The 13,610-nt window shown below is 48.2% G+C and overlaps 4 protein-coding genes across 4 annotated transcripts; 2 read left to right on the top strand and 2 right to left on the bottom strand.

Moving 5' to 3' along the window:
* Positions 1 to 1,492: 1,492 nt before the first annotated feature.
* On the bottom strand, positions 1,493 to 4,871 carry ARB_06743 (importin 13, putative; the record flags this gene model as incomplete). The annotated part of the gene is made up of 4 exons (XM_003014937.1): positions 1,493 to 3,865; positions 3,929 to 4,478; positions 4,549 to 4,655; positions 4,803 to 4,871. 4 exons carry the CDS (start codon positions 4,869 to 4,871, stop codon positions 1,493 to 1,495), a joined length of 3,099 nt encoding a protein of 1,032 aa, XP_003014983.1.
* Positions 4,872 to 6,151: 1,280 nt separating this feature from the next.
* Positions 6,152 to 8,678, top strand: ARB_06742 (uncharacterized protein; the record flags this gene model as incomplete). Its single annotated transcript, XM_003014936.1, has 8 exons — positions 6,152 to 6,502; positions 6,555 to 6,742; positions 6,800 to 7,146; positions 7,200 to 7,245; positions 7,304 to 8,138; positions 8,242 to 8,284; positions 8,336 to 8,380; positions 8,437 to 8,678. The coding sequence occupies 8 exons, from the start codon at positions 6,152 to 6,154 to the stop codon at positions 8,676 to 8,678; spliced, it is 2,097 nt and encodes a 698-aa protein (XP_003014982.1).
* Positions 8,679 to 9,077: 399 nt separating this feature from the next.
* On the bottom strand, positions 9,078 to 9,934 carry ARB_06741 (uncharacterized protein; the record flags this gene model as incomplete). The annotated part of the gene is made up of 2 exons (XM_003014935.1): positions 9,078 to 9,566; positions 9,653 to 9,934. The coding sequence occupies 2 exons, from the start codon at positions 9,932 to 9,934 to the stop codon at positions 9,078 to 9,080; spliced, it is 771 nt and encodes a 256-aa protein (XP_003014981.1).
* A 1,333-nt stretch (positions 9,935 to 11,267) lies between these two features.
* Positions 11,268 to 12,941, top strand: ARB_06740 (uncharacterized protein; the record flags this gene model as incomplete). Its single annotated transcript, XM_003014934.1, has 5 exons — positions 11,268 to 11,276; positions 11,455 to 11,533; positions 11,592 to 12,122; positions 12,204 to 12,627; positions 12,719 to 12,941. 5 exons carry the CDS (start codon positions 11,268 to 11,270, stop codon positions 12,939 to 12,941), a joined length of 1,266 nt encoding a protein of 421 aa, XP_003014980.1.
* Positions 12,942 to 13,610: the final 669 nt, after the last annotated feature.

Genomic DNA, 13,610 nt, shown 5'->3' with positions numbered 1-13,610 from the left:
GAGAACTCCACCATGTTTGGATTGCTTATCAGCCGGGCGTGTGTCAGCGAAATAGGCCGCGCCATCCATGAACCAACAGCAACCACAGCCCCTATCAGTGAGGCAGCACTGGGGATTAGCACCAACTGTGCAGAACCAGCCCTGGCAAGGACCGTTGCAGAAATTGTGGTAGCCTTTCGTGGAATTTATCAGTATCTTCCTTAGATGTTAATGATTGGATATGCTCTTACCATCACTGCTGCCGCCGTCGCGTTTAGCCGCAGACACCGCGGGGATGAAGCCAACCTCCTGGCCATTTCGGACGTGGATAGAAGCTGGTTATACAATATTAGCAACAGTGGTCAATGAATATCGGGTTATCACTGTCAAATTTAGGCGGCATAAGTCACGTACTACTAAGGCGGGCCACCTGAGCTGGATCTGGTGCAGCAACGGCAGCCACATGGGCCACGAACAGGGAGATAGTAGCAACAGAGAATTGCATCTTGAAGGTTGAGGATTTTTGAAGACGAGTTTGGTGATATGGTTCAGGTGTGGAAGCTAAGATGAGGTTGGATATACTGATGATGGGAATGTTATCTCAAATGGACGGGGTATCAGGCCCCATTTATAGAAAAATTTGGTATTCAAACAAGGTATGATATCGAGGATCTAGACATACCCCAGATTAGAGGCTGAACGCCGTAATCTGGGGCAGAATGGGGTATATTCGAAATTATCTCATGTATATCCCCACCATGGCACATTCATAGAAATGCTTCACACGACCAGATACTCAACTGATTCAAGGGGGATCAAGTAAATCGCGCAGTCACTGAAACACGGCAAGTGTTGTATGCATCCCCACAGTGAATGGAAGTTTCGAGTATCCAAGAGTAGAAGACAGTTTCTAGATTGCTGGGTATTCCGTAGTGTCATGTATATGAGAAATTAACAATCAGTGGCCCCAGGATTATGCATAGCTATGTCCTTAGCTACCACTTCCCTGCAGTAGGTGGCCTGTTGCAAGCTGCTCATATTGGGTCTGAGAATATGATACTCCGGCCTTTCGTGGCTAGAATGAGATATTTATGTCGTCATACCAAGGGCAGAGTGTTTGTTGGGGGATCGAGATGATAAAGAAAATGAAACGGCATGAACAGCTAAAGCATCGCTATTTAACTTTGATGGAGCGGACCGCAGTGCATCAGCCGTTACTACTTACCTATGGATCTGTTGGGATATATGTTGGTAATATCTTGCATCTAAGTGCACAGCAACATTCCGCTTTACCCCAGGCATCATACGAGCAAGGCGTAGGATTAGGAAACGAACTTACGAGTCCTCATATCATTACAGTCTACCATGCCTTCATCCATTCAATCGGTTATTCGTTCTTTTTTTGTGTAACTAACCATACATCCCGTGGGGTTAAACATCTGCACCTCATATCTCCGGCTTAACAGTAAAGGGTGGGAATTCTCTTTCATAATGTCCCGGTATTAAGCTCCGGTTATGCGTATGCGAACCCTTTACCCCGGTTAGATACCCAGAAATTTTTGACATTTGCATTCGTCTGTCTTGCCCCCCGGAGAGAAATAATGGTAGAAAGAAACTTTTGTAAGTCCTGCTGTGTAACAGATGGTGCCGGCAATGGCTGTGTCGCTCCAGCGTCAGAGGTAGGGGCTTTGCGTGAAACATCCACAGATGCCAGTCCATTGCCAAAATAGAGCCGAGCAGCGCCCTGATGTTTGAAGACGAATTTCTTAATGACTTCACTGAAATGGTCCAGGTCGGAACGGGCACAGTTTCCAGCAATCTGGTACATAACAGATTCACCAAGTACGCGAAGATAAGGGTCCAGGAATCCTGGAGGTTCGTTAGGCCGGGGAGGGCCCATAGAGGCCCCGGTTGAGATTAGCCCGGGAGGCAGGTCGGTTAGGGATAGTATGGCAGCCCAGAATGAGCAAGATGCGCGAAGAGGTAGGGGTTCAGGCCTCTTGAGCACATCCAGAGTGAAGTAAAGGATTGTAGGAAGAGGGGGCGGAGTAGTATCCACGCACTGCAGATTAAAGAATTGCACATAATATCTTGGGATGAGACGGGTAAGGAAGTCTATACAGCTGTGTGCCGCTTCTGGATCATAGCTGTTGGCCGAGACTGTCAAGGTTTGTATCAAAGTAGCTGTGTGCAGGGTCAATTCCGTAACTTCCTGTTCAATGACAAGAGGGGTTGAAGACCGGGAGGCCAAAAATGCAGTGGCAGTAGCCATGACGTTAGAAAAGCGAGGAGATGAGATATTTGTGGCCTTCACAAAGCGAACGGTTACTTGGGTTGGGAGAACATAAGGGCCTGGGTGCCTCTCAGTGTAACCAGCCTTGAGTACGTCACAAGTCGCCTCAATCATGTAGCTCTCGTTGGGGAACTGGCCCACTAATGTGTCAAGGATGCGAATAACAGTTTCTGTAACAGATACCCCGAGAGGGTCATTGGCCCAGAATGAGTCGGATGCAGGTTGGGAATCATGGGTATCAAGATCAATCACATCATCATCTGGAGCGCGAATACCCCTTCCAATACTCGCCGTGCAACGCATTACTATTAAACTTCGTGCCAGACCCTCTTCATATTGCCCATTGCTCGCTTGTTGACTGGCTGCCTGTGCCTCTTGGAGTAAAGGGTTGAGTAATTTCAATAGAGCAACGGCTCTCTCTCTATCAAGTTCCGTCGCCTGGATGACCGCAGCAATTCCCTCTGCAATACGCTCTAGGGTGGAGTCACCGAGTGAACTTTTGGTGCATAGCTGGTGAAATTTATCGATAAATCCCTGGGAATGCATAGGAAGGAACTTTCGGCACGACTGACAGAGCGAGGAGATAGATCGTGAAGCCACTGGGTCGCAAGAAGGGAAATCAAGGGAGCTAAACAAGAAGTTCAACACTGGGGTAAGGAGCTTCCCATTCCTAGCAAAATACGGAGTATAATGGTCGATCATGTCGGCCATAGTTTGCCGTACCTTTAGAGGAATTTCCTTGTGGCCGAAACATACTGACTGAAAAACTTCTGAGCAGAATAGGTCATCAAGAAGATGGTCGGCATGCTCGTTTTCAGCAACAGATTCCGCAAGGGATCCCAAACAATAGATTGCAACTTCGAACCCTTCCCAATCGTCCTTCGCAATTGAGTCTGAAGCCTGTTCCAGGATATGGCGAATAACGTCCACTCCTAATAATGGATATACCTCAAGGAGATACTCAGCAAATTCACGGCGGAAATAAACGAACAGTCTCAACTCGTTGTCATCCCAAGTCTCAGAAACTTCGTGGCTTGGGAAACGTAGTTTGTCATAACCCTCAGAAATAACTCTGGCAAGCTTTTGTTTAATTTCCTCAGAAACTGCCAGTGCACCATCAAGAACCAGCTCGTCTATATCGCTTGCAACTTCAGTCCAAAATTCTAAAAGCAGAATAACGGCACAATCATCAACCTGGGGATAGCCAGGCGCGTGGAATAATTTGTATAGTAGGAAGAGAACCTTCTCCCGTTTTTCATCAGATGGGCCGTTGATGATGATATTTGACTGGTCGAGTGCTGAGAATCGTAAAAGGAGATCCAAGAACTTCAAGGACTCATCATCATACTCACCATTCATCAAGGCAATCGCATACTTCTCCCCAGGACCGACGATAAAGTTTATAATGGCATCCATGTGGTCCTTACCAACCAGCTTATACTGATTGGCAATTGTTTCCGCAAATAGCTCCATCACAGGCAAAGCTAAGGCCTCAATGCCAAAGAAGTGCGCGGCAAAGCCCAACGGTTTCTTTACTTTCTCGGCAAGACCTGGAGGATTGATTTTTCCATTATGGAAGGCTTGTAGCCATGCCTATTGTTGCGATCAGCACCAAAATAACAAGAAACGCAGCTGGATCGGACACATAATACATACATGTAGTGTTTGAATAGATTCCTTGGCTACATCAAGAGAATGGTCTGTTACATTTTGATTTGAGACACTGCCCGCATTGTTTACAGCACGCTCAAAACCGTAATCGATTAAGTGGAAGACGTCATTAGTATTGGCTTGCAGTCGGCTACCAGATTCAGTACTACTAGACGCGTAAGCGGGAGTTAGAAAACACGGGAAGAATGGGAAAAGTGCTAACCCTTCGGTAAGGTATCGCGTGGATTCCTCGGCTAACGCAGTGCAGAATGACAGTAACGCGACCAGACGTTCATGGCTGAGAGCCGATAGCGCATGTAGTGCGAGAGTGGGTTCCTCCGACTTATCTTCAGGGAGGTATTTCCCATTAGCCAAAGTCACGGTGACGTGACGCACGCTGTATGTCCAGGGTGACCCGGGCTTGAAAAAGAACGTGGTTAGTGTAGAGAAAAATTTTCTCATGACCAACGGTTTCTCTGCGGAGTCGATGAGTACCACGAAGCAGTTCATCAACTGTGCAAGAAGTGCCAACCGCTGCTCCACATTGAGAATGTCCCTAATAAAGCAATAGAAGACCAAATTAGAGTGGGCGACTTCTTGTACTCAAGGTATGACAGATGTCTCACCATTCCTGGTTAATTTTCATCGTAAGGGTAAGAGGTCCATAGAACCTGATCTTTGGATCCTCGCACCCGAGAAAGCCATCCGCTATCATCCACCCTGCACTCGACTTCTGTAATTTTAGCAAGCGCTCTTGAATGTTAGCCACTTGGCTCGCGAGACCAGGGGTAGTCAAGTCAGTCGCAAGCTGTTGGAGATAAGTCAGTCAATAGGAAGGTTCAAGGAAAAGACACTGAATCAAGAGATATTCGGTACATACCTGCCTAGCCTCAAAAATCAGGGCATCAATATCAGCTTGCTGCATAGTTGACCCATCTGGCTGGTCCATCTTGAATGCTATCTCCAGCAAGATCAGAATATTTTTGTTATTGGTCTTTTTTTTTTTTAAGGTTAGCTCTCTGGATATAGATAGAGAAGAGAGATTCTGGCCAGGAAAGCGGGTTTCGTAGAAGATATTCTTGATTTTGTTATCAAAAAACAGTGACAACAAGTGTGCTCCTGTGAGAGATAGGAGTCAAAAGGTTATAATGGTTGTAGAGAGAAAGAGAGAGCCACAGTGAAAAAAGGTCAGTCTCTCCCACAAACAAGGAAGGGAGGAGTGAGTAAAGAGAGTCAAATCAATCAGTCAATCAGTAGTGGTGGAAATAATAGTAATAAGTACGTATTAGTAGCTTAGACCGCACCAGTTGCGCCAGTTGGAGGTTGCACCACAACAGCAGGGTTGGCCAGGAGATAGCTGGCTTACCAGGCGTCCAGCAGAGATTCAACAGTAACAGCACAGTACTAATGATGGCTGTTCCATTCTCAAGATATGGCACAGTCCACGAGAGAAAGAAGAATGCTGGCTAATAGTCTGGTACACGAGAGTATATCCCGTTTAATTTAAGGAACGCATGGCTGCCTGGCTGCGGGACAGAAACTGGCTTGATAAATAGCATTGTTCGCTGTTACTTGGTCAAAGGAGGGGCCCCAATTCGCTTCACCGGAGGTCAGGATAGCAAATGGAGACAATGGCTCCGTAGCGGGCCTTTTTCTTCTGGTATATCTGATAGCTACCGACGCCGGTTCATCGGGTCAGGCCATCGACTGCACCACCGCAATAACACTCCTTCAGCACCGAAACTTGTGGTGAAGTCGAAAATTCCCCAAAGCAGAAAAAGCGACGTCGAGCGACGATATGGTCACGTGGCACTGAAACTCGCAGGCCCAAAAAAGGCCGACATCAACAAACAAACCAGCACGCAAGGAGGTACAAACACACGAACTAACTACACATCAGGTACATACATAACTAACTGGCTAGCGATAACTAGCCAAACTAACGAGCGGACTAAGTAGTCAGTTGTCTGGCGAGCTCGTTCCGGCCCGAGGGAATCGCCTTCGTCAAACGACCTGGCTAGTTATCTCTATCGCTGAACTACCCGCCCCCTGTATACTTTTACCAACAAGCCGCTGCCGGGACAGCAAGAGGCCAACCCAAGCAACACAAAAGACTAATAGCGAAAGGTCACAGCATCTTCTCCGCAGCCGCCCTTGCATGCGGATGATCCCCCGGACACGAAACCGCCCCTCGTTCATTCTATAAAGAACCCCTCGTCCGCCCGATAAATGACCATTTTCCGCCCGCATCTCCGGTTTCTCTTCAAACCACACTTCCTCTACTTCCAATCTCCCATCGGAAAGTCCAGCAGACCGTTTTCTACCTCTCAGATACTCCGCACTGCTCTCGATATGCCGCCACCACCGGTTGACACGACCCAGCGTCTCGCAAAGCTGCGAGAGCTGATGGCTCAGAACAAGGTCGATGTATATAGTATGCAATTCAGATACACCATCAAAGCTCCCTTGATAATAACAGTCGTATACTCATTCTTCTTTTTTCTACTCCTCGCCTTAAAGTTGTGCCTTCGGAAGACAGCCATCAGTCAGAGTACATTGCTCCATGTGACGGGCGTCGAGGTTAGACCTGTCCCTCCATAAAAGAATACCTACCCGTAATACCAGCCGGCAGACGCTCATACGTATCACTGCAGCTTTCATATCCAGCTTCACTGGCTCGGCAGGATGTGCCATCGTTTCTATGAGTAAAGCTGCTCTGTCGACGGACGGCAGATACTTCAGCCAAGCTGCAAAGCAGCTCGATGCCAACTGGACGCTGTTGAAGCGAGGCGTCGAGGGTGTCCCAACCTGGGAAGAATGGTATATTTGTCCCTGGGATCGACTTTTTCGGTATAATGGTTAACAGGCTGGATGTAGGACTGCTGAGCAGGCCGAGAACGGCAAAGTTGTTGGTGTTGACCCGTCACTTATTACGGCCGGTGAGAATCTACAGTATTCACCTCTTACAAGTGTCATCGTGGTTAACTGTAGTTATGTTATAGCGGACGCACGAAAGCTTTCTCAGACGTTGAAGACTACTGGAGGCTCCTTGATCGGAATTGATCAGAACTTGATCGATGCCGTCTGGGGAGATGAACGCCCTGCACGCCCTGCCAACCAAATTACCGTACAGCCTGTCGAGCGCGCGGGAAAGTCATTTGAGGAGAAAGTGGAAGACCTGCGAAAGGAATTGGCAGCGAAGAAGAGGTCTGCTATGGTTATTTGTACGACACCAGCTCTATTTTCGATCAGACGTATACTAACGAACACAATACAGCCACCTTGGATGAGATTGCATGGCTCTTCAACCTCCGTGGAAGCGAGTAAGTTTTTATATCATTGCGATCTTCACTTCATTCAAAGTCATACTGACTGGTGTAGTATTCCATATAACCCCGTCTTCTTCTCGTACGCAATTGTGACACCCTCAGTTGCTGAACTCTATGTCGACGAGAGCAAGCTATCTCCAGAAGCCAGAAAGCATCTCGAAGGCAAGGTCATTCTCAAACCATACGACTCAATCTTCCAAGCTTCCAAAGTCCTCGCCGAATCCAAGGCATCGGCTAGCAGCGGTTCCTCTGGGAAATTCCTATTGTCTAACAAGGCTTCCTGGTCTTTGAGCCTCGCCCTCGGTGGGGAGCAGAACGTCGTTGAGGTTCGAAGTCCCATCACTGACGCCAAGGCCATCAAGAACGAAGTTGAGCTGGAAGGATTTAGAAAGTGCCATATCCGTGACGGCGCAGCTCTGATCGAGTACTTCGCCTGGCTTGAAAATGCATTGATCAAAGAAGGTGCCCAGCTGGACGAAGTAGATGGGGCAGACAAACTCTTTGAGATCCGCAAGAAGTATGACCTCTTCGTCGGCAACTCCTTCGACACCATCTCTTCTACCGGTGCCAACGGTGCTACCATTCACTACAAGCCCGAGAAGTCAACTTGCGCTGTCATTGACCCGGAGGCTATGTACCTGTGTGACTCTGGTGGCCAATACCTTGACGGTACCACTGATACGACCCGAACTCTCCACTTTGGAGAGCCCACGGAGTTCCAGAAGAAGGCTTATGCACTTGTTCTAAAGGGACATATCAGCATTGACAACGCCATTTTCCCAAAGGGAACCACCGGGTACGCCATTGACTCCTTTGCTCGACAGCATTTGTGGAAGGAGGGTCTAGATTACCTCCACGGCACCGGTCATGGTGTTGGCTCATTTTTGGTATGGAGTTTCCTTTTCCCCTTTTCCAACTTCTGTCTTATGCTAACACATCCTCTCTAAGAACGTCCACGAGGGACCTATGGGCATAGGAAGCCGTGCTCAGTACGCTGAAGTCCCTCTCTCTGCTAACAACGTTCTTTCCAACGGTAGGATTACCGCATCTCAACTTTCTTGAATCTCTACTAATTTCCAAATAGAGCCCGGATATTACGAAGACGGCAACTTCGGCATCCGTCTCGAGAGTAAGTCTAATGACTACATCCCTTTTTAGTTACTTAATGCTAACAACGTCTTTTAGACCTTGTAATCTGCAAGGAAGTCCAGACTGCACACAAATTCGGTGATAAGCCTTTCCTCGGATTTGAGTCCATCACCTTGGTACCTTTCTGCCAGAAACTCCTTGATGCTTCTCTCCTAACTGAAGCTGAGAGAAAGTGGGTGAATGATTACCATGCGAGAGTCTGGGAGAAGACCAGCCCCTTCTTCGAAAAAGACGAGTTGACAACCGCCTGGCTAAAGCGCGAGACACAACCTATTTAAATGCCATTTGGTAGCGTCGTGCGAAGCCTGCTATAAAAAGCCTGTATATACGTATCAATAGCGAGACCGGATAGGTTCATAAAAGCAGGAATGTGCCAAATAAAAATGTATTCTCTGTAGTTCCTCGACCGGGGGAGGCATGCGAGCATGTAGGAATAGTAGTATCTAGGGGTTAGGTTTCTGATAACCATGCCACAGGGACGAGTCATTTTCTGGAGTTTATATTAGGTGAACGAAGGAGGCTGTCAAAACCTATTTGAAAGAGTGACATATACAGCGAGTCGATAAACGAAAACATGTCAGCCGTCCCATGCATCCCAAGCCATGCAACAAAAAGGAAAAAAATCGTTCATCGGAATCCAAGACAAGGAAATCCAACATTCGCCATACATAAATCAATCAACAGCTAAAAAAATTAATTCTGTTGTCCTTTTTCCTTGCAGCACCGATCCAATGGTTGACCGACTGAGACTGTATTTGACTCTCCTTCTCTGCGCCAACATCCAACGTCTTCGCTGCGGCTGAAAGCTGGAGCCAGATATACCGTGATATGAACCATGCAAGTACACTTGAAACCAGAACATAACCCAAAGTAGGCACGAGAGAAGTTGGGAGAATATTGAAGATATAGGGGTCGAGAATGAGGTCGACGAGGACTGGCGGAACATCTGCCATCAGTCCTTTGTCAGAGGTGAAATAGTCTGCAGCTGCATCGATGACGAGATACAGCGTTACGCCAGCCGGGCGGACAGAGGTTCCTCCTATTGAAGTGCTGTTTTTGTTACGGTAGGCCTGGATCTCCGAGAACTCGGCTAGGGAAGCCAATAGATTTGGAGACTGGAGGATCTCAGATGGTTGGTGAGTTGATAGAGTGAATTCAGTGGGTTGCTAGAGGAAGTAATCAGCATAGCTTATTATAGCTAACTTTTATCTGTGAAGATATTCTCGAGTGGTTACTGGCATGGAATACTCACTGTTGCTAGCCAGCATACTCGAACTTCATAGCGCTGTCCAGGAACCAGCCCCTCGAGACGGTACCACGACCTCTTCCCAGAAGGAGCTGTGTCAGTTGGAAACGCAGCTTCGAGATATTCCCTGATACTCGGTGCTGAAGGTGAAAGAGCCTTTAACTCAACGTTTAAGAGGGCGGACTGGGCCATGTCCACGTTTGGCGATATAAACATCGTCTTCTCGACGTTTGCCAGCGCAATGCCGACAAGGCCACTGACTAGCCCTAGCATAAACCTCATATTCATCCTCGAATGTACAGTAACGTTCCTTTTGTTCTGTTTGTATTGGTATATCCGTAATCTCTATTTTACCCGCTCAGATGCCTCCAGGTATAAGAGAGCCGAATAACACAAACGACAAGGAAAACCCCCCTTAGCTCTGCAGCGGGGTAGAGAAAGGTATTATTATATCCTTCTAACTGATGTCATCCACGGGATCTTCGATCTTCCTTTGGATTGTCGCTAGCCAACTCGGTAGCAAACGAATGGCTCCAATGACAAGGCGGCGCTCATGTGGGATTGGACTCGAGCAGCCCCAAACCCAAGCACAAGCCAGCTAAGCAGCAGCACCTCTTGCAGCAAGCTTCAAGCCACCAGAAGGCTATATACTGCCAGAGTCAGCCGTGGAGGCCCTCACGGCCGACAACTCGGCCTGGTCGACCTCGGTGGTCTGGTGGCTGCTTCAGCTGCCCAGTAAGCCCTTTCACTACTGCCTGGCTGACAGCTGTCCCACCACACGAACCAGCCCTGCTGCTCACGCCAGCGTCGCACTCATGTCGAAGGGGAAAGGGTCGTACCACAGATAGGCGATATGTCATATAAGAACTGTCTATGCGGTCTCAGTATCAATAGTAGCTGTCATCCGGCACGAGTAAACACAGACTCGTGGTAGGCTGTTGGTCCCCTTTGGGGAGGTTAGCCGGGGGCCGTGGCGCTTCTCCCAGCGCGCTTATTTTCCCTTCCGGTCCAGGAACCGCCGGGCGAGGGAGAAAAAAAAAAAAAAAAGGGAGCCAATGACACAACAGCCGCTGTTTTTTTTTGTTGACAAAAGGGGAGAGAAGAAAAAGATAGAAAGGAAAACAAGACTCCCTCGCTGCGCACGCTCACTCAGTCAAGCTTGAAAGGGCCTCAGAGATACTACAGAGCACCTGTCTGCCGTCGAGGAGAGTCGAAGCTTTTACTCCGTACCAGGATTGCCCATCCCACCTTTTGAAGCCTGCCGTTGGTGGTCTTTTCGGCCGTTTCAGCTTGGGCAGCAAACCTCGCATTACTGGAGCAGAGCCTCCCCTATTACTGTCAACCGTGGGGCGAGAGACTCGCTTCATATTTCTGCTTAAACAACATTACCCGAGAGCTTTGAGACCTCCAGTGATTCGCCATGAGAGAAGTTATTTCTTTGAACGGTAATACATACATGAACTTGGGCTGCAGGCTCCCGTGTTTAAGACGATCTTAGATCTGTTTGCTGACATTGTTGCCTCGTTAAAGTCGGTCAGGCCGGTTGCCAGATTGCAAACTCCTCGTGGGAGGTATGGTATTAACCTCATATCTGAGCCTATGGGACTGGATAACCTTGTGGATGTTGATTGTATGGACATGCTGATCGTCTGACTGTCCCGGTCTTAATAGCTATATTGCCTTGAACACGGACTCCAGGTACCTACTTAACCCGACCTCTCCCTCGACACCCCGAGTCTCTGTCTCTCTCTGCCTCCGTTGAATTGCATGAAAATTGTCTCCTAATATGTCAATGTCCGTTATTATAGCCTGACGGGTATCTGACTGAAGAACGCAAAGCCGAGAATCCAGATAAGGATACCTTCCATACTTTCTTCTCTGAGACAGGTAGGTTATGCTTTCTCTTCCACCCAATGGCTACCAAGACCCTCTAACAGGCTTTTAGGAAGCGGCAAATATGTTCCCCGAACGATATACTGCGATCTCGAACCGAATGTGGTCGACGAGGTTCGGACTGGTACCTATCGCCAGCTCTTCCACCCTGCCCAGATGATCACTGGAAAGGAAGACGCCTCGAACAACTTCGCTCGTGGACACTATACTATCGGCAGAGAGATAATCGACGATGTTGTGGAAAGAGTCAATCGTCTTGCTGAGAACTGTGATGACCTGCAGGGATTCTTACTCTTCCACTCCCTAGGCGGCGGTACGGGTTCGGGTTTTGGAACACTTCTCCTAGAGCGTCTAGCCACCCACTTTGCAAAGAAGAGCAAGCTTGAGTTTTGTGTCTACCCTGCTCCCAACCTGTCAACTTCGGTAGTCGAGCCGTACAATTCGGTACTGGCTACAAGCTCGACTATGGAGTTATCGGATTGCAGCTTCCTCCTTGACAACGAAGCCATCTATGATATCTGCACGAAGCAGCTCACCATTGAACGGCCAGGACTAGAAAACTTGAACCGTCTCGTGGCACAAGGTAAGCAGTCTGATACTTGTTTTCAATTAACGAGCCAGAAAGGAATAAAGGAAAGAAACAGCTAATATTTTTTTTGAACAGTCATATCTTCGGTTACGGCATCTGTCCGTTTCGGTGGCTATCTTAATGTTGATCTGGCTGAATTCCAGACCAACCTTGTTCCGTTCCCTCGTGTTCATTTCCCCATGTTTGCCTATGCACCCATCGCACAGGACTCCAGGGCTACCCATGAAACAAATACTATCCGTGAAATGACATTGGCCTGTTTCGATCCAAGCAACCAGATGGTCAAATGTAACCCGCAGAATGGCAAATACATGGCAACCTGTCTGCTCTACCGCGGTAACATCATCCCCAAGGAAGTCCATTCTGCGGTTGCTACTGTCAGAACCAAACAGACCATCCAGTTTGTCGACTGGTGTCCCACTGGTTTCAAGATTGGTATCTGTGATAAAGCTCCTGAGCACGTGCCAAATGGTGACATGGCAAAGACGGACCGTGCAGTGTAAGTCTGAAACGAATCCCCTCCCCCTTCCCTCCTTACGGGAGAGGAAGGTATGAAACAACAGGAGGCAGCCGGGCTAACATCACCATAGGTGCATGCTTTCCAATACAACTGCCATCGGAGAGGCATGGACGTCTCTCTGCCACAAGTTTGACCTTATGTACTCCAAGCAAGCCTTTGTTCACTGGTTCGTCGGCGAAGGCATGGAAATGGGTGAGTTCGCTGAATCTCGTGAAAATCTAGCGGTCCTGGAGCGTGACTACCAGGAAATCGCCAACGCCGAGGGTGATGAAGAACCCGAGCAGGAGTACTAATCAGCAGCACTCCGAATCAACATATCACTAACCAACTCCTCTTCTGCCTTCTGGTCTATCACTACAATAATGCACAGCCGTCTACCTGTTCGGCTCTCTGGCTCATGACAACTAATCTCCAGACGCTAACCAGCCGAAGACGCGGTTCTCTAATAATATGCGTGCTGTTGCTCCTGAGGGCTTGATGGAGAAGCGGAATTGGGGGTGCTGGTTGTCAATCCATGCCATGTCCTCGATTTAGGGAGCGTCCCCCCGGTATAATATGTTTTCTGTCGTCTTCTCTTTCTCTGGAGGTGCAAGGAGTTTTTCCCTATATTTTGCATTTCTTGAGTAGAGCCTCTTTCCCTCCCTACATGCAAAATTTCTTTTTTTAGAACCGGTAATCCACAGCAAGCGTTTGAATATATAAAAAACTAATTCTCCTTCTCTCATCCTCGTCCTTTCTCTCTCGATCTTCGCGGCTACTTCAGATGATGATGTAATGATTAGATAATCCAACGTTCGGCGTGAGTTTATCCGAACTCCGCGCGCCTCCTGATTGGCTGCAGCGACCTCGTCGAGCTTCCCCCCCAAAAGCAGAACGACGACGACGAGGTCGACGACGACAGACAACAACGTCCAAAAAAGCACCTTCAACGCCTTCGTTTCTCACTGCTCTTACGCCGCCAA

The sequence above is a fragment of the Trichophyton benhamiae genome (assembly GCF_000151125.1).
Source record: "Trichophyton benhamiae CBS 112371 chromosome Unknown contig00476.0, whole genome shotgun sequence".
In the NCBI taxonomy this organism is placed as follows: domain Eukaryota; kingdom Fungi; phylum Ascomycota; class Eurotiomycetes; order Onygenales; family Arthrodermataceae; genus Trichophyton; species Trichophyton benhamiae.
Note: the sequence above shows the minus strand (reverse complement) of the source record. Positions and strands in the feature narration are given on the sequence as shown.